The sequence below is a fragment of the Amblyraja radiata genome, chromosome 41, assembly GCF_010909765.2.
Source record: "Amblyraja radiata isolate CabotCenter1 chromosome 41, sAmbRad1.1.pri, whole genome shotgun sequence".
NCBI lineage: Eukaryota > Metazoa > Chordata > Chondrichthyes > Rajiformes > Rajidae > Amblyraja > Amblyraja radiata.
In genome coordinates this window covers 12671740-12692034 of record NC_045996.1, presented here as the reverse complement: position 1 = coordinate 12692034, position 20295 = coordinate 12671740, and the positions used below count along the sequence as shown (strand labels likewise).

At 40.6% G+C, this 20295-nt stretch overlaps 1 protein-coding gene across 3 annotated transcripts in view; it reads left to right on the top strand.

The window, feature by feature from the left end:
* arhgap35 (Rho GTPase activating protein 35) overlaps positions 1–20295 on the top strand; it is an 87655-nt gene that overhangs the window by 26813 nt on the left and 40547 nt on the right. For all 3 annotated transcript variants that reach the window (XM_033014565.1, XM_033014567.1, XM_033014566.1), the window contains exons 2-3: positions 4936–5016; positions 6230–10134. In XM_033014565.1, coding sequence (XP_032870456.1) covers positions 6421–10134 — 3714 coding nt within the window. In that variant the 5' untranslated portion in view covers positions 4936–5016; positions 6230–6420. The remainder of the gene's footprint in view (positions 1–4935; positions 5017–6229; positions 10135–20295) is intronic.

The window sequence follows — 20295 nt, the reverse complement described above, 5'->3', positions numbered from 1 at the left end:
ACGTCGCCTATTCCTTCTCTCCAGAGATGCTGCCTCGTCCGCTGAGTTTCTCCAGCATTTTTATCCACAGCTTTACTTATTGTCAGTTTAGCCCACCATTATTTAATATAAATCTACTCAATACGATATCAAATGAAGTATGGTAAAGATATTTTCTATATATGGTTTGGGATTTTAAATAGAAAATGAAGAGAACTACCTTTGGACAGGTTAAATGAGGTAAATTAAGTTTGAAATGGTGGTTTTCATAGTTTTAAATTTCTAAAATTCTATCTTGCCTAGTAATTTGTGTTTAAGTAGAATTTAAGGTTGTAGCAAATGCATAAACAATCATTTATTTGGAGTGGTGTTTGCGTGCGCTCTGTGACCGTGTGGGTTTCCTCGCCAGGTGCTCTAAGTTCCTCCTATGTACAAGTGGCTACTATAAGTTCCACGTATGCAAGTGAGTGGTGGTATCTGAGGGGATTTATGGAAATCTGTGGGATTAAATGGGTTAGAGTATGTTGAGTATAAAAAGTGGTATGTGGTTGATGTGGACCAGTTGGACTGAAAGGCCTGTTTCTCTGCCGTATCTCTCTGATGTAGCAGGTTGAGTAAAGTAGCTTCAAGCAGCTGCCTTCACCTTTAAATTTCTCCTCCCATCACCAGTCTCACCATCTGCCCTTTTGCCTCTCTCTGCCTCTCTCCATCATCAATTGTCCTCTGTCTCCTAATTCCACCCATTCTGGTCCACCTCTTTCACTGCTGTCACTGCATTATACCAGCTATCTTCCCCCTCCACTATCAATCCAGATGCAAGGGTTGACCATTCCTTTACATGTTCACGTTCTGTTGCACTCGATTCAGTTCCTCCAGCCGTTTGTTTGTTGCTTTGCTTTAGTTGTGTGGACCAAGCAGCTTTCCTGCACTCCCAATATTTCCGCTGTTACTCCAACATTTTGTGTCGATCTCTGAATATTATTTAGTTTAGAGATATAGTGCACAAACGGGACCCGAGTCCATGCCGATCAACGATCCCCGTAAACTAACACTATTCTACACACACCAAGGACAATTTGCAAATTTCACAGAAGCCAATTAACCTACAAACGTGTGTGTTTTTAGAGTGTGGGAGGAAACCGGAGCACCCGGAGAAATCACACGCAGGTCACGGGGAGAACGTGCAAACTCCATACAGACAGCACCCATTGCCAGGATAGAACCCGGGTCTCTGGCACCTATCCGGGTTCTAAACCTAAAAAAAACATTAAATATGAATATAATACTCTTGTCTCATGGTTTTAAATATTTAAATATTGTGATATTGAAGTTTTAATCTCGGGCTTTTTTCAACGGTTGTCATTGGAGTTGGGCATAAACTTGGTTCCTAGTTTGAGAAATTAAGAACAAAATGTACAAATATACATTCAATTCCATTGGTAAAAGGAAAACATGAGTGAACATCTTAGTCGCAGGCTTTTAAAAATAGAAACATGTCTCCCAATCAAGTCAAATCAACTAATGAATATGGCTAATATTTTTTCTTTAAATTATTTTCCAGAATTTTTATCAATTTTTATTTTCAATTTCATTAGCAGTTTCATTTTTAGCAGTACAGTAGTTGCCACATGTCGTGCGAGGATTTTGAGCTACACAATGTTAGTTACAGCTCTGTCTTTGTTGTTGCGGCAGAAACAATTTGAAGTGATAAATTAAGAATGTGACACAAGAAGGAAATTGGTTTTAAGTGCAATTTTTCATCCACTAAGTAACCCCAGAGAGAATGCTTGACTACACGCAGCCTGGCTCTGAAAGGCTGCCAATTTTCAATGAATTGTATTTTTTTCCTCCTTGGTGTGAAGCATGCTCACTTGTAATGTGCTATGTTACACAGCCACGATAGACATCCTCCGTATAAAGATTTTTTTTTAAAGGGAGGGGGTTTCTCTAGCTTCTTGAATGGACATGCAAAGTGTACATGTGTTCACCCATATTACCAAGTTCCATTTGCGTGTGTATGTACATGCTCTAAAACCTAAATGTATTTTAACTTAATTCTGGTCTATTCTTCTGTCCTTAACCGAATTAGATGGAATGTGCCTAGCATGAAATTTTTTTTTTCTTGCTTCCTTTTACAAGAAGGAATACTGCACATAATATCTTTACGTCCGAGTTAAGCTGCAGAACAGCAACCTTTGTGGAGAATTTGGATCTATTTCTGCCTATCTGTGCCTGTTTTTTGTTGTTGTGGATAGCTTCAGTTGTAATATCAAGTTATTCCATCCATGGAATAAGAGTAAGTGCAAGTCCCCTGTCACTGAAGCGACCCTGTAGTTAGGAATAATTTATCATGTATACAGGGAGAAAGCACTTGCATGGCATAATTGAGTTCTTTATATTGATCCATGAAACTATTAATGCTACTGATGTAATTTTTTTCTGCTGTGCAGCAGGGACAATGGCTTTGAAATTAGCTTTTTACAAATAGCCTCCCATTGTCAGCATTGGTGTTTAGTCTTATGCTAATGAGGCCCACAGGATTAATCTGATCATAATTAGCCTGTCCAACTGAAATGTTTAAATGTTAAATGAACTCTATAATTCTACTTGATTGCTGCTATGTGGAATTAATTTCTCTGGAAAGTTTAATTTTGACATTTCATTGTCCCTAGATTGACTGGTAATTAAAACTGTTACTATTATAAGACATTTATGCAAAGATATTTTGGGTTTGTTTCCAAATTGTGCTGAGTAAGTTATCTCTCCTGTGCAGCTTAAACACTTAACATTAGCTCCGTTATTTACATATATCTTTTAACAACAACTTAGTCTGGTCTGGCCTGTTCTGTAATACTATAGCAGGGAGGAAAGAATTGATCTTGGTAAAGGGAAGATAAGTTATATATAACAAGGAATTGTCATTTGGGGTTTTTTTTTTGGTATCATAACATAGAATAGAAGATTGTCCACTCCAGATCCAACTTGTCTAATGGAGCGTAGACACAAAATGCTGGAGTAACTCAGCGGGTGAGGCAGCATCTCGGGAGAGAAGGAATGGGCGACATTTCAGGACGAGACTCTAATGGACAGGATATTTTAAGTTATTACTGTCTTGACTCGGAGGCCTTGTGTGGTTGCCAAAATTTTAGTTTGCAATGCTTTAGGCTTTTAAGGTAAGATTTCAAGGTGAGGGGAAAATATTGAAACTGATGGTGTCAATAAATTCCTTGTTCTTAGCTTGTAAAAATACTTTGCCATAACTGCCTTGAACGATCTTGACAGGTGGAGGGATTATTGCTATTCCTATTTAATTTCACTCAATGTCACAAAATGTTAGATTGTTATGAATATTTTTAATTGCTGTCATGGCACAACCTCAGGATAGATTAAGGACAGTGATCATAATTTAATTATTAAAATGTTTTAAGATTTTGTTAAATTCTCCATTAAGACTTCTATTCAGTTATTACAGGGTCAGGGTATTAATGTGAGGCTTGTTGTATCTTTGCTATGGAAGCCATAACAAGTCTGAGTACATGTATGTGAATGCACAAATCAAAAATAAATTGCTTTGGGTGTCGTCAAACCCATTAAGGGCCTGTCCCACTAAGGCGACCTTATTGGCGAGTTTAGGAGACTCTGAGCTCGCAGCATGGTCGACACATGGTCGTAGGTAGTCTCTGGTAAGTCTCCTTCTTGGTCGAGAGGAGTTCCCGCATAGTGGTTACTACTCGCGGCCTCAATTTGGTCGGCATGGAGAAAATCGATAGTTTTTAAGTTGTAGTGCAGTGGTAGTGGGATCGCCATGTCGTCGCAGGTAGTCGAGGTAGCTGTAGTTCATCTCCTTTGCTGACCGGGCATTTTAATTGGCTCATTGGGGGGGGGGGGGGGGGAAAGCGTAAGCACGAGTTTTCAGAACCAAGGAAACCCGACCGATAATTTTAAATGCCCGCTAAACTTGACAGCTGTGTATCTCTGGCTTATTAAAAGTTGTCTGGCTTCTTAAAAAGTGTCTCCACTCCTTCTTTCCCCCCCCCCCCCCCCTTCTCTCCCCTTTTCTCCCCTCCCCCCCCCCTGCTCTTTTAAAGGACTTGCCGTACACTGAGCTAGCCGTCTTTAACCTTCCTGTTCATCGCGGATATCACCTTGGCTTTACACCATGTGAATTTCAGACAGCGCTCCCCCGCTTTCCCTGGCCTCCGCCTTTGCTGTGTGTGTGTGTGTGGGCGTGGGTGGGCGCGCGCGGGCGGATGGTCGATCGAGCGCATGGTTGTGCAGGCGAGTGCCCCCGAGCTTGAAGGTCGCAGACAGTTTGCTCAAAAGGCGCTTAAGTGGGACAGGCCCTTTAGTGACAGTGGCATATATTTCAAGAGAACTACAATTCAAAGCCCGAAAACAAAATTGAACTGAGATAAATTCTTTACATTTGTGCAATATGCTGTTTTTTGCCTTTACAATGTTGCCAGGTTTTTTAAAAACGAACTGGAGTAGATAGCCTTCAGGGAAGATGAGCTGTGTCAGAAGAATTGTTTGGTGCTGTGTAACTAGGATTACTTGCTTTTGGAGTACTTTGGGAGCCTTGCTAGATAATGATGGAGGAATTGGAAGGCTAATTGAGCAGAGAAACAGGACATTCAGCCCATCAAATTTGCAATAAATCCTTTGTGATCTGTATTTTGTGGTGTGTTCTCCTGTTGTGACCTTGCAGCTGTTCATTCTTGTTGCCACCCTTTTAACTACCATTAGCATAGATAAAATATGGAAGATTTAAACGAGGACGTAAATTGGATACAAATTTAATTAAAAGTTTAGCATTCAGATCATAATCCAGAAACAAATTTACTATGCATTAATAAAAATATCAATAACATTTCTGTGCATTTATCAAGAAAAACATTTAAAAGTTAAGTCAAGATATGGACAGTTTCATCTTCACCTCTGATCTTTTCTTTTCAGCATGAAAGTTAATATTATGGATGGAAGATAATTGACCAGAAGTGATAACGAGCCAACCTTGTCCACAAATTGAGAGTAAAGGTAAGAATTTTGTGCTGTTTTTGGAATTCTATACTGGCAAATGTATGTTATGTTATGCTATTAATGTGCCCAATTGGCTCAGTAAGATTGCATGTGATACTAAAACATTATTATTCTGTACCTCAGAAAAATGATGCATATGGTCATCGTTCAAATTTCATATAAACTTGCAACGGTGCTGGTCCCAGAAGTGGATCTGCATTCACTTATTACACTCTCCACACTTTTTAAAATCTCTACTCCAACAGCAGCATTTATTTCTCTATTTCGACACTGTGAACGGCTTAATTATAATCATGCATCATCCTTTCGCTGATTGGATAACACGCAACCAAAAAGCTATTAATTGTACCTTAGTGCACAATAATAATAAATTAAACTAAACTAAAATTAATAGATTAAATTAATGAAGGCTATTATGCAGAAGACCAAAGGGGCACATTAAAGCAGTGAGATTTGCTGAGACCTGATAAAGGAGAATGCTAGAAATGCCCAGTGGATCTGGCATTGACTGTGTCCATTTCTGGGAACAGAAATATTGTCTGAAATTATTGAATTTGATGTCAAATCCTGAAGTTTGTAATGTGTGAGAATTGGTTGCAAAATTAGTGAACATCTAGTCTTTCTTGTTGACTAAATGGAGGTACGCTTTAAAACAGCTGCCCAAATCTGCATTTGGTTTCTCCGGTGTGGAGATCACTACATCTCAAGCACCTCATGGAAATATATGTTGGAAGAAAAATGAATGGATTGCTGCTTCACCTTAAAGGACTGCTTTGGTTATATGCATTGGGAGAAACCAAATGCTATGTCTCGCCATTATCAAAGATGTTCCCTTTGTCCTATCTGTTGCTTCCCCGACCCTCTACTCTCTCAAACTTAAAACTGATTTGTTTTCTCACTTTCGCCGTTCAGACGAAGCATCCTCGACCTGAAGCATTTGCTCTGCTTCGCTATCCTGATCTGTTCAGTGTTGCTGGCCTTTTTTATTTTTTGTACCTCATTGGTAAAATTGTGAGCATAATAATTGCACTTCAGAATTACCCTTTAATCTTCTGCAATAACTCATCGGCTTTAATTGCCGCCATGAATGCAAATTTGAAAAGACATCAGTGTCATGTATCTTTTTAATAAATTCAGTTCGATGCATTGTACACTTAGTCTCCATTGCAATTCTATTCTAATGTTCCTTTGTCTTATTTTTCTTTTGCAGGGTATTATTCGGACCATCTATTTTTCACTGTTTGAAAGGATCATAATACTGGGGACCACGGAAATATGGGATCTGAATCTCATGTTGCTAAAGGTGTGTGTCTGTAACTCTGCGCTCTTCAGATTGCCAGGATATCTACAGTGGTACTGTACTGCGAGTAGGTACAACTACTAACATATCAGGATGATTGGATGATTATGATGGCCAAAAAACAGGATGTTCGGATCCCAAATTACAACATCAGTGTCGTGGGATTATCCGGGACAGAAAAGGAGAAGGGCCAGTGTGGAGTCGGGAAATCCTGTTTCTGCAATAGGTTTGTGCGCCCCAAAGCTGACGAATTTCACCTTGACCACACATCTGTCCTTAGCACCAGTGACTTTGGGGGCCGTGTTGTTAACAATGACCACTTCTTGTATTGGGGTGAGGTTGGTCGAACGGTCGAGGAAGGATTGGAGTGTCGAATTCACGTGGTGGAACAAACCGAGTTCATCGATGATCAGACTTTTCAGCCTCACCGGAGCACTGCCCTGCAACCCTATATTAAACGTGCTGCAGCGACCAAATTGGCATCTGCTGAAAAGCTGATGTATATTTGCACTGACCAATTGGGTCTGGAACAAGACTTTGAACAGAAGCAGATGCCAGAGGGAAAGCTATTGATCGATGGTTTCCTTCTTTGCATAGATGTCAGCCGGGGCATGAATAGAAATTTTGAGGATCAGCTTAAATTTATCACAAACTTGTATAACCAAATAATAAAAACAAAAAAACCCATTGTGGTGGTGCTGACAAAATGCGATGAAGGGGTGGAGCGGTACATACGCGAAGCTCACTCTTTTGCAATGACTAAAAAGAATCTCCAAGTGGTGGAGACATCAGCCCGATCGAACGTCAATGTGGAACTGGCCTTCACTACTTTAGTTCAGTTTATAGATAAAAGCCGTTCGAGGCCCAAAATAATTCCATATTATGAAGCATTGAAACAACAAAGTCAGCTCATAGCTAATGCAAAAGACAAGTATGAATATATCATCAGCCAGTGTGTCATCCACTATAATGAAAGTTGGGCGAACGCCGCAAGGAAAATGAATACAAAATCTGAATTCCAGGAGTATGTGCATCTCGAAGGAACTCCGAAGGCCAGAAAGTTGTTCTTGCAGCATGTTTTGATGCTCAAGGAGAGGCACATTGACTACTTAAAGAACAAGTACCTCAATAGACTTGTACTAGCTCTTGACGCCCTATTCCCCGATCTGAATGAGATTGAGAACTTGAGCTGGTCTGTGGCACAGCAGAGGTTGAAAACCAAGCATGAATTTCCAGCTTGGTTTGTTGCCCTGAGTGAGACGCCATGGGATAAAACTGATCATATTGACAAGATCGATGACAACCGAATTCCATTTGACTTGCTGGCTGGGAAATGTGCAGAAGATCAATTCAAAAAGCATTTAGAAAAGCTGAAGAATGAAAGAAAAAAAGACGAGATGAGGAGGGCTTTTAAGGAAAATCTATCATCGTCACCCTTCATAACTCCTGGAAAACCTTGGGAAGAGGCTAGAAGTTTTGTTATGAATGAGGAATTCTATCAATGGCTCCAAGAGCAAGAATATCAAGATATTTACAGTAGGCACCAACGTGAGATAATAGATAAAGCCAAGGATCAATTTCAAGAATTGCTTTTAGAGTATTCCGAGTTGTTTTATGAATTGGAGTTGGATGCAAAGCCAAGTAAGGAGAAAATGGGTCTTATCCAGGATGTTCTAGGAGAAGAGCAACGATTTAAGGCACTTCAGAAATTGCAAGCTGAACGAGATGCTCTTGTGTTAAAACACATTCATTTTGTCTATCATCCAACAAAGGAGACCTGTCCAAACAGTCAGAATTGCATTGATAGCAAAGTTGAACAGTTGTTGGTTGCTAGATTTTATCGATCTTCAGACCGAAGTCATCTGAACTCTCATTTGGACTCTAATGCTGACAAACTCAATCTTGTACTACTTGGCAAGGATGGGCTTGCACATGAACTGGCTAATGAAATTAGAGTGCTGTGTACCGATGATAAATACGTTCTTGAGGGGAAAATGTATGAGCTGTCACTACGACCAATAGAAGGCAATGTGAAACATCGGGTTAATTCTTTCCAGACCCCAACCTTTCAACCTCATGGTTGCCTTTGCTTGTACAACTCCAAAGAATCGCTGTACTACATAAAGGAGAGCTTAGAGAAACTGAAAGAATCAACTTTAGATCGAAGGGACAATCATTTAGCCCAGCTGCCTCTAACTCTAGTTCTGGCTTACAAAAGGGAGAGTGGCGGAGAAACTCTACAGACGTTGAGAAACCATGGCCAACAACTTGCCAACAAATTGCAATGTCTGTTTGTTGATGTCACTTCTCACAGTGTGAGTTCTGGACGGAATTTCAGTGAACTGCAAATCAATCAGGCTTTGAAAGGCTTGTTGGATACCATGAAACGCAATTTGAATCTAGTAAGTTTATCCCCAAGCATTAAAGACTTAACCGATGCAGATCTTCGAATAGTAATGTGTTTAATGTGTGGTGACATGTTTGGTGTGGATGAAGTTCTCCTCTCCATTATTCAGCCTCATTTTTGTGGTTCATTGCAGCCTGGGAACAGCAATTCAGTCATGCTTGAACTGGCAATTGGAGCAATGCGTAAACGCATAGAGCTCTCTATTCTCTCCTATCATTCCTCTTTCAACATAAGGAAAAACCAGTTAGTCCATGGGTACATTATTTTTTACTTGGCAAGGCGCAAAGCTTCCCTAGCTATGCTCCGAGCTTTTCTGTCGGATGTGCAGGACATTATCCCTATTCAGTTGGTAGCGGTCAACGATGGAGCCGAAGTAACGGAGAGCGATGTGACACGAGACCAGCTTGAAGAAGGCCAGGAAATTGCTCAAGAGATCTGTGGCAAGTTTGTTAAAATAGCTGGTGGGCAGTCAGTTCAGCATAACGTGGACATTTTTGCCCCGTTTTTCCGAGATGCAGCTGAAAAGAAAATCATTGTTGAAGCTTCGCACATGTATGATAATGCAGCGGAAGCATGCAGCAATACAGAAGATGTGTTTGGCTTTTCGCCCAGGCCCAGCTCGCCCCTCAACAATTCAAATTGCTTTGATTACGACGAGGATATTGAAGGTCCACCACCTTATGTTGCACTACGTGATGAAACTTCCGCCATTCCAGTGATTAAAGACTCTAAGCTCTCAATGGACCTTGAAGGGAACGAGAACTACTTGCTAAGCTGCAATCTTGGTTCTTTTGAGAGGCTGACTAACAAAGTACCTCCTCCAATAAAACCAAAGCCAATGGTACATTTCGACAAACTGATGAAGAAAATGGATTCCTCTGAGGGGAAAGAACCAGGTAGCAAAGAAATGCAGAGAAAGCCTTCAACTGTAAGCTGGGCACCTTCTGATGATGGGTCCTTTACCTCCGATTATGCAGAGCCAATAGACACGTTGGTACGACCAAGAGGGGATGAGGAGAATATCTACTCTGTGCCGCACGACAGTACCCAGGGCAAGATTATAACCATCCGGAATTCTATTTCTGCCAAGTCACAATCGAATGGAAGTGGCAATGGGTCTGATAGTGAGATGGATATCAGTTCCCTGGAGCGTCAGAGGAAACTTTCATCTGTCAGCAAACCATCATTGTACAGGGATCGGTCTAAAAGGTTAGGCAGGTTTGCAAGTTATCGCACAAGTTTCAGTGTTGGAAGTGATGATGAACTAGGCTCCTTGTCATCTCAGAAGAAAGCAGAAGCTGATTCTCAATTGCCCAAGGGAGATAATACAACTAATACTTTTGAAACAGATGGAGATGAATCAAAGCGAGGGAAACTCCTACGTAGCTTGAGAAGGCCAACATCAAGGGTAAGATTTCTTCCTTTACTGAATTATTTCCAATAAGTTGTTTGCCAATGTATCTAGACTAGCCCTTTTGTGTTTAAGGCAGAGGGAGAGCATTGGATAACGTTGCTATCAGTTTTTTTCTTTCTTTAATAACCAGAGCCAGATTATTCCCAGAGTTGGATGAGATCTATTAGAGGATACTGCGGGAAGTAAGGGAGGAGATAGCTGAGTCTCTGGAGTTTTTTGTTAGCCACAGGAGAGATGCCGGAAGACTGCAAAATACCAAACGTTCCTTGAAGAATGGTAGTGAGTAATGAGCCAGAGGTTGCTGAACCTTAGCTCAATGGTAGGGAAATGAGTGAGGAAAATCCTAGGGAGGGATAGGATATATGTACAATTGGAAATTTAGAAGCTGATCAGGAATAGTCAGCATGGATTTGTGTGGGGAAATGTTACAGAGAATGATTGATAGACTTGGTTTGTTTTCCCTAGAGCAAAGGGGGCTGAACGAGGTACATAAAATTGTATACGATATAGAATAGGATAATTGGACGAAAATTGTTAATGGTAGTGGTATCAAAAACAATTGGACGTGTGTTTAAGATGCATGGAAGAAGTTTTAAAGGAATTTGAAGAAAATACTGCTACATGGATGACTAATATGGGTAGTATTATAAATGGTGAAGATGGCTGCAGGCTCGTGATCAGTTGGGCAAGTGGGTGGCGGAATGGTTAATGGAGTTTAATGCGGATAAGTGCAAGGTGTTGCATTTTGGGGAGTCAAACCAGGCCAGGTTCTTCACAGTGAATGGGCATGTCGCAGAGCAGAGGGATTCTGGAGTACGGGTGCATGGTTCTTTGTCAGTGGTGTCACAGAGTCACACATAGAATGAGTGGTCAAAGAGGCTTTCGCCACAAGATGTTAGTGAGGCTGCATTTGGAGTATTATGTTCAGTTTTGGCCATCTGTTAGAGGAAGGATGTTACTAAGCTGGGAAGAGTAAAGAAGAGATATGAGGATATTGCCAGGACTCTAGGGCCTGAGTTGTTGGGTGAGGTTAAGCAGGCTAGGACATTAGCCTTGGAGTGCAGGATGATGAGGAGTGATGTTGTAAAGGAATCAATGAATGAATGAATAAGTTTATTGTCCAAGTATTCACATACTGGGAATTTGCCTCGGTGCTCCGCCCACAAGTGACAACATGACAACAAGTATGTAAGATAATAATGAGGAGGAATACAGAGTGAATGCAGTCTTTTATCCAGAGTAGGGAAATCAAGAACCTGAGGACATAGGTCTAAGGTGAGAGTTGAAAGATTTGTTAGGAATTTGAGGGGCAACCTTTACACATGGAGGATGGTAGGTGTATGGAATGAGCTGCCAGAGGAGGTAGTTGAGGCAGGTACTATAATATTTAAAAGACATTTGGACAGGCACATGGATAGGAAATGTTTAGAGGGATATGGCCAAACATGTGCGGGTGGGACTTGTTGCAGATGGGGCATCATGATCAGTTGGGCCAAAGGGCCTGTTTCCGTGCTGTATTCAACATGATTCTACATGGAATGGTTAATACCTGGAACACTGCCAGAGGAGGTGGTGGAATCTGATGCCATCACTGTTTAATACAATTTTATACAGCCACTCTAACAGGAAGGTATCGAATGTTGTTATTCTAATACAGGCTAGTGGGACTAGTGTAGATAGGTAAAAAGATTGGCTTTTACACGGTGGGATAAAGAGCCTGAATCTGGTTATAACACTTTGGCCATGTACTCTTTCCTTTAATGTGGTTAGTTTTTTTGTGATTTCATTATTGTTTTAAAATTCCACCACAGTTCTAAATGCACTATTACATTTAACCTTTCCTTGGTACGCTCCATTGAACCAGAAGAGATTCTCACATGTTTCATAAATAGCATTCCTCAAAACCGGTTCTGTATGTACCTGCAGAATTTCAAACTGCATAGTTCAACTCCGTCTCGCTGTTGGTAGAGTAATTTGAGCCGATTGCTTGAGTATCACTCTCGAAAAATATAAGTGAAGCAAGATTATCAACTTGTGCTGTTTCTCCTGCAATGTGTTGGTACAACAAGCTCACCACACTAACTTTCACCTATCAGCAATATCCCAACACTTCATATTGGCAATAATAAGTAAACCATGGACACTTAGCCACAGGAGAAAAAAAAATGGCTCGGGACTAAGTTCTGTCAAAGCAATTTAGTTTTCAATGCGATTATAGCCTTGGCATTGAAAACTATTCAGACTTAAGAGATACAGTGCTGAAACGGGACTTCAGCCCACTGAGTATGTACTAACCCATGATCACCCCGTACACTAGCATTGTCCTACACATTAGGGGCAATTTACAAATTTTACCAATGCAAATTAACCTACCGAAGAAAAGTCACAGGGAGAATGTATAAACTCCATTCAGACAACACCATTAGTCGGGATCAAACCCAGGTCTCTGGGCTGTAATGGGGCATCTCTACTACTGCGCTTCTGTGCCGCTGGTTAGAATGTTAGATGATTAAACAGTTCAAGGAATTTGCCTTTGTCCTGGTCTGGAACTTGCGAGCTCTAGTAAAAGTGATTGTAAGTTTCTGAACAGCTGATGTTTCTCAGCAGGTTCTAGCCCCAAAGAGTATTGTGTGCAATTGGAAAATGAGGTGCTGCTTCTCATGCAAACATATACGCTGTGATGGGTGACTCGTGCTCTGTGTAGGGTTTTAAAGGATGGGTGACCTATAGAGATAATTGTTGCGATCTTCCATGGAATGGGCATAGTTACCCATGAAAAGCCCACTAACGGACACTCTCCCCATTAACTGAGACTAACGGAGAAACCGAAGGGCCTGTGTCCATGCTGTATCTATCTATCAATCAATCCATCTCAATGTTTACCCTAGAACCATCTGTTTCAATAAGTTCACCTCATTTTTTTAGAATGGAGATAAAAATGTTCTCGCTGCCTCTGATAGACTAACTCTTGTAATAAGAGAGTTGCCCCAGGTGATCTGTTGCCTGCTTCTAGTGTTTAGAAACGTTGTCAGATGGTTTCTTACATATAGGGGCCATAATGATGCATAGTGCATCATTTGTGGCCTCGCATCATTTGTTACCATCGTAACAATATCACCTTTTTTTTTCCTTCAAACTCCAATCCTCCTGTGAAATAAAGGCCAAATTGCTATTTGCCTTTGCTGCAATTGCCTGTCAACATTTTGTCATTTGTGCACAAAAATGTGCAGAATCCTTTGTGCTTTGCTCGCATTCAATCTTTCTCTATTTAAAATCTCTTTGGATTCTTTTTACCAAAGTGCACTTTCTCTCAATAGCCTGCATTTGCCAAGTGTTTACCCACTCAATCAATAGCAGAGCCCTAATATCCTCAGTACATCTTTCCCATCCATTTTTGTATCATTTGTGAACTCTCTTCCTCATCCTCTTTCTCTCCCCCCCCTCCCACCGCCTCCCTGGTCAGTAATATAACATGAATTATTCAGGGTGCAGAATTAATCTTTGTATGACACCACTTCTATCCTTACAGCCTAAACATTCTTATTTGCAGATTCTGTTTTCCAAGCAATAACCAATATTTAATCAATGCTAACACATTTCCATAATACCATGTGCCCTTATGCATCAGCCTTTTGTGTAGCACTTTGTCAAATGCTTTCTAAAAATCCAAATACACCTTATCTACGTTTCCCTCTGTCCACTCTGCTTGTTACATCCTCCAACAGGATTTTCTTTTCACAAAATTGGTTTGATTTTACTAAGTAACTAGCTATTTCTTGACTCCATTTTGCCAACAGTAGATGTTTGGCTAATAAATCTTTTTTTAACATTTGATGTATCACAAAATCCCTGCCACTGAGTTTTGAAAACACTCAACCAATTGCTCCACTATCTATCTTTCTTTAAAAACCTTCCATTAAGGCCATTGGCACATGGCAACGTGTCAACCTTTAGGTATTTTAGTTTTTCTCATGTTGTTACCTTGGATAGATTGTAGTGATTGATTGTTACAAGTTTTTCAGTGTTTCAAGCTAGTTCATCTGATTGATTTTGGGAAGTTTGTTTAGTCCTCCACCAAAAAGACCAATGCAAGATATTGAGTTGAATTATTTGTATTACCCTTTTCCCCTCAGTCGTGCTCTCTGGAAGTCCCTAGTTACCCTCTTTTATATCTAGAAAAACCCTTGCTGGTTTTTTGATACTACATATGCAACTTTTTTTTTCTCATCAATTTTCTAGTTCCTTAAGTCTCTTGCTGGTGGATCTCATGAAATCCCCAGTGTTGTGGTCTAACACGACCCTGTGCCACATTATGTGTTCTAGTTGTTAATTAAATGTTTTTTCTTGATCTCCTTTGTTAAGGGTGGATGGTTCATATTTCTCCTGGGACCCCCTTTTTTAATTGGGATACATTTCTGCTGAGTGTTATGAATTAGCTGTTTAAATTCTGCCTATGCTCATCTACTGACCTCTCTCCCCCCCCCCCCCCCCCAGCCTAAAGTGGGCTGTTGGTATGTATCCTGGGTCTTTGGGCTCAAAAATGTTTTCAGAATTCTACCATATTGTGATCGCTAATCCCTAGGAATTTTTAAAGCACATCTTTTTATTAATCCTACCTCCTTACACATGACCAAATCTAAACTAGCCCATTTCTAGGTGGGTTCTGTAACATTGTGCTATAAGAAGCAACCCCTGGCACACTCCACAAATTCTTTCATTGTGCCCCTGACAGTTTGATTAATCCATTAAGTGAGCAGATAATTGCAGTTTTTCTCACCCACTGTTGGCATTTCCCCACTTGTATTGTCCTATTTAGAAGCAGCACTTGGGGGTCTATAGACTGCACTTATCTCCTGCTTCTTTCCCCTGCTGTTTGTTATTTCTACAGAGAAAATATGTTAAGGATCTGGTGTGGAGATCATTAGCATCCTATAAACACTTTTGTTCTTTAACAATACTGTTTAAGGACACATCAGATGGTCTAAATTCCCATAAGCGGAGGTTGAATTTAGTCAAAGGAACCACGAGCAGCATTATATTTTGTGGTCTCCGAACAGCAGTCTCAGGAAGGGTTCTGACACAAAATGTTGAACTGCTGAGTTAATTAAGGAGCATTAGAAAATGAGACAGTATATGAAGTAAACATATGAATTATCAGGATCCAAATCTGGAGCCTAATTGGACTCTAACTGAGCTAAATGTAATTTTAGATTGTTGAGTGTCATCTTTAAAGTGTCAGATTATTTTCAGGATGAATTTGTGGAGGTTTTGTACATGCTCTTTCTATTTGTCCATTAAGTTCTCCATGGTAGAATGTGTAACAGTTACCAAATTAATCTTTACTTTTATTTTACTCGTAATATCTGTTTCATACCCGTGCAATATTACATTTTTCTGTGATACTATCTCATTCTTGGCCATTGAAAAACTTATAATAGTGTGTCTCATACGTTTATGGTGTCTCAAAGCTATTAGTTCAAATTTTCTTAAAAGGCCATGTGGTAGATTAGGCTAGGTGCAACATTTCCCACGCGATAACTGCATTGCCAAGTAATACTGTGTGATTTTTAGAGATGCTGTCATGGTTTGTGCTGAGCTGGACACTACTACCTACACTGTGTTTAAGAAGGAACTGCGGATGCTGGAAAATCGAAGGTAGACAAAAGTGCTAGAGAAACTCAGCAGGTGCAGCAGCATCTATGGAGCGAAGGAAATGGGCAACGTTTCGTCCCGAAACGTTGCCCATTTCCTTCGCTCCATAGATGCTGCTGCACCCGCTGAGTTTCCCCAGCACTTTTATCTACTACTACCTGCACTGACTGGTCACATTCTGCATCGCCTGGCATTTAGCCAGTACACACATAATGCTGGAGTAACTCAGTGGGTCAGGCAGCATCTCTGGAGAGACAGAATGGGTGACGTTTCGGGTCGAGACCCTTCTTCAGAATGAAAAAGAGTCTCTACCCAAAACGTCACCCATTCCTTTCTTTCCATTCTTCAGACTGAGGAAGGATCTGGACCCAAAACGTCATCCATTCCTTCTCTCCAGAGATGCTGCCTGACCCGCTGAGTTTCATGCCTACCTTCGATTTAAACCAGCATCTGCAGTTCTTTCCTACACACTTCGCCAGTACAAGTCCATGTGGTTGGCTGAGCATGCCCTGGAGCGAACGCTACAGCCCTCTACGGCAGGTGGGCTTTGTCTGATGTAATGGGTCATGTGAAAGAAAGGCAGAAAATGCTGGAGTAACTCAGCGCGTCAGGCAGCATCTCTGGCGAACAGGGATAGGTGATGTTTCGGGTCGGGAACCTTCTTCAATTTAGTCTGAAGACTTTAATCTGAAGAAAGGTCCCATCCAAGCATGTTACCTTTTCATCTTCTCCAGAGATGCTGCATGATCGTCTGAGTTGCTCCAGCATTTGGTGTCTTTGGTAAAGCGACATCCTTGTTATTACATAATGGGTACTTAGAGCCAACAAGACCCTTCCAGAAACCTTCCTGTTTATCAAAACACTCATAATTTTTGTGTTTCTAAATATCCCCGATATTTAGAAATGTAACATTTTATTAATGTAAAATATATTAAAATTAGAACAACAACAGCAACAAAAATGTAACTTGCCTTTCTGCGTGCTCTCAACTGCAGGGCATATATCTGGCAGAGCAAGTCTGGCAGGGTCAGGACTTTCCCGTTCATGTGGGATTCCTGAAACATGCAGCCACTTGCATTAATATATGCTGGAAAAATTCTGGAGAAAATCGAGGCATATAATCTCCAAAGGTGTAGCACTCTTTCAGCCGAGGCCCTATTTGCTTGTCATCATTGGAGCTCGAATAAACGTATTTGCTATGAATGAAAAGTCATGATACCTGAGCTCCACCATTTTATTGAAACCTTGTCATAAAACACAATTTCAATAGCAGTGACCCTCAACTTGCATGGAGTCAAACAATGAATTATTCCAAGATAGACACAAAGTGCTGGAGTCACTCAGCAGTTCAGGCAGTATCTCTGGAGAAAAAAGATGGGTGACCTTTTAGGTTGGGACCCTTCTTCAGACTCCTTCCTTGCTATGAGCAATGAGAACTCCATGCCAATGTTTTTTTTTTCAAATATAGCTAGCATAATCATTTAAATGTCTTGCAAACGTATCCAAGACTAATTAGGCTGTAACTGACATAGAAAAGAACTGGGATTGCATCTTTCGGCCTCTGCATTACAGATGATGAACAGCACATGATGCTCAGCATAGTAGTCCTCTGTTTATGTCTTAATGTGAAGCACTGCAACTAAGGTATGTTAATCTCTGAAACATCTGGAAGACATTAAGATTAGAATGAATATTGTTGTCATTCAATAAGATCAATACTGCATCGTGTATAATTGGAATTGTCCATTTGCAATGTGTGTTTTGAGCTTGTTTACCCTCATTTTGATTATGATGTCAGTGCTGAGATATATACAAAGCAAAATGCAGTACTAGAGAAACTCACTGGGTCAGGCAGCATCTGTGGAGGGAATGAACTGACGATGCCGAGTTGCGAACCTTCAGAACCATATTTTGCTCAACATTCCAGCCTCTGCAGTTGCTGGTCTCCTTATGGTCTTGTAGTCACAGAATTATTATTGTATGGTGGAGGAGCAGGAGTAGTATCCTTTGGTATTCCTGGATAGTATAGCAAATGTAGACACAAAATGCTGGAGTAACTCAGCGGGACAGGCAGCATCTCTGGAGAGAAGGAATGGGTGACGTTTTGGGTCGAGACCCTTCTTCAGACTGAGTGGCAAGAATGTCCATGTTCCATTCTGTAGAGCACTACACATTATTCACTTATGTACATTTCTGCTTAAGTCCTCTTTTAAAACTCGTTTCTGTTTTCCCATGTCACAAAAAAAATGCAAATTGATGGAGCTGGGGCAATGTAATAGCTGCCAATTTAGTCTTTTTAAACGTCTTAAAAAAACAAATTTATAACAAATTCTAATAAAAGGCAGATAATTTTGCCGTACAAATGCAGTGTGAAGAGTATTTGTGTGCATATTGCTTTCTGTAATCTATCTGTCCTTTTTACATAGTCACTAACATGGACAGGGGAGTTGCTCGGCATCTCCACATTTAATCTTCAAAAGCATTTGTGATCCTGAATTGTTTCCTTTACTTTTTTGTGTTTGCTTTTATCTGTTTCTCCCTGATTGATATGAATGATTTTACGTATGATATTTTGTAACATGCAACTACAAGAGTTTTGACTGGCTGCGGAAAATTCACAAGTGCATCTGAGCTGGGCGATGGCCATTGATTAATACTGACTAATTGTATAATCTCACGAACTGACAATTAATTGTATAATCTCACTAATATCTGGCAGTTTTCTCTTATTCCTCACTGTCTGCTTAAAATCTTTTGTCTTAAACCCAGACAAATACGTTAGTTTAATTATAAATTTAATTGTTTATAATTTTAAAAAGGCACAAAGTGCTGGAGTTAACTCAGCGAGTCAGGCAACATGTCTGAAGAACATGGATAGGTGATGTTTTGGGTCTGGACCCTGCTTCAACCTGGGAAACGTTATCATTTAATCATTCGGAGTAAGGTCCTGACCTGAAGGGTCACCTATCCATAATCTCCAGAGGTGTTGCCTGACTTGTTGAGTTACTACTAAACTTTGTGCCCTATTTTCTGTACACCAGCATTTGCAGTTCCTTGCTTCTACATAAATTTAATTGTTATCTGCTATTAACAAAATACTGTGTTTTCAGCATCTTTTCTGTGCTGCACTGAATATTCCTGCTGACTATTCACCAATCTATTAACAACTGTGAAGAACTGAATGCTGAATGCTTTTATTTCTTTCAATGTGGTCTGAGTTAGAACAAAGATGTGTTTGGAAAAACAACTACACAAATCTGCAGGCGAGCCCTGTTCCGTGCAAGGCCAAAATTGCTGGGAAGACTCTAAATCTGAACTCAAACCTTGTGCCAAATTGATTGCTGTAGTCCTATAGTTAAACACAGGAAACCAAGAAATACATGTGGATCATGTGAGCGGCATGATGGTGCAGCGGTAGAGTTGCCTTACAGCGCCAGAAACCCAGGTTCGATCCTGCCTACGGGTACTATCTGTATTAAATTAGTATGCGTTCTCTGTGACCTGTGTGGGCTTTCTCCGGGGGTGCAGATTTCCTCCCACACTCAAAAGAAGTACAGGCTAATTGGCTTGGTGAAAATTATAAATTGTCCCTAGTGTGTTGGAGAGTGTCTGTGTACATGGATTGCTAGTCAGTGTGGACTTGGTGGACCGAAAGGCCTGTTTCCTCGCTGCATCTCTAAACTAAACTAAAAAGATCCTGCCCATTATGCCTGCTCTGCTATTGAGATTATCGATGCCCTGATCATCGTCCTTCATTCGCTTCCCATAACCATTGATTTCTCATGCAGACCTTAAATCCCAGAACTACCTCATGCTCGGTCCCTTAATGGGGGTTAGTGCAGTTAATCTTATTTTGTGGATGAAGTCAGCATTACGTTTGCATGTCTTACTCTCGTGGTGCAGACGCGGTTACCGAGGTCCAGTACTACAGAATACTTAGTCCCTAAAGAATGGGCCTCATCGTTAATATGTATGCTTGGACTGATGACAAATTAGAAACTGGTTGAAACTAAATTGCTTGCTCTGCATTGTAGATGGTAATGACTTTTTCAGGTGACTCTGGAGATGAATTTAAATCCATTGGTTTTTGCCCTACTAAATTTACTGATGCATATTTTGCTCACTTACGAAGTTTGCTTTGTGAATAATTGTTCTGAGATCTTTCAAAGATTTATCTATATTTTAAAAACCTTTTCAGTGAACCGGGTGGCGCAGTGGTAGAGTTGCTGCCTTACAGTGCCAGGTTTGATCCTGACTACGGGTTCTGTCTGTACAGAGATTGTACCTTCTCCCCTGCTTTACTCCCACATTGCAAAGATGTACAGCTTTTCAAGTTAATTGGCTTCAGTAAAGATTATAATTTGTCCCCGGTATGTCGGATAATGTTAGTATACAGGGATTGCTGGTCAGCACGGATTCGGTGGGCCAAACGGCCTATTTCCACGTTGTATCCCTAAACTAAACTAACCTCCACAACCCACCATGGTAGATTCCATAGAATAC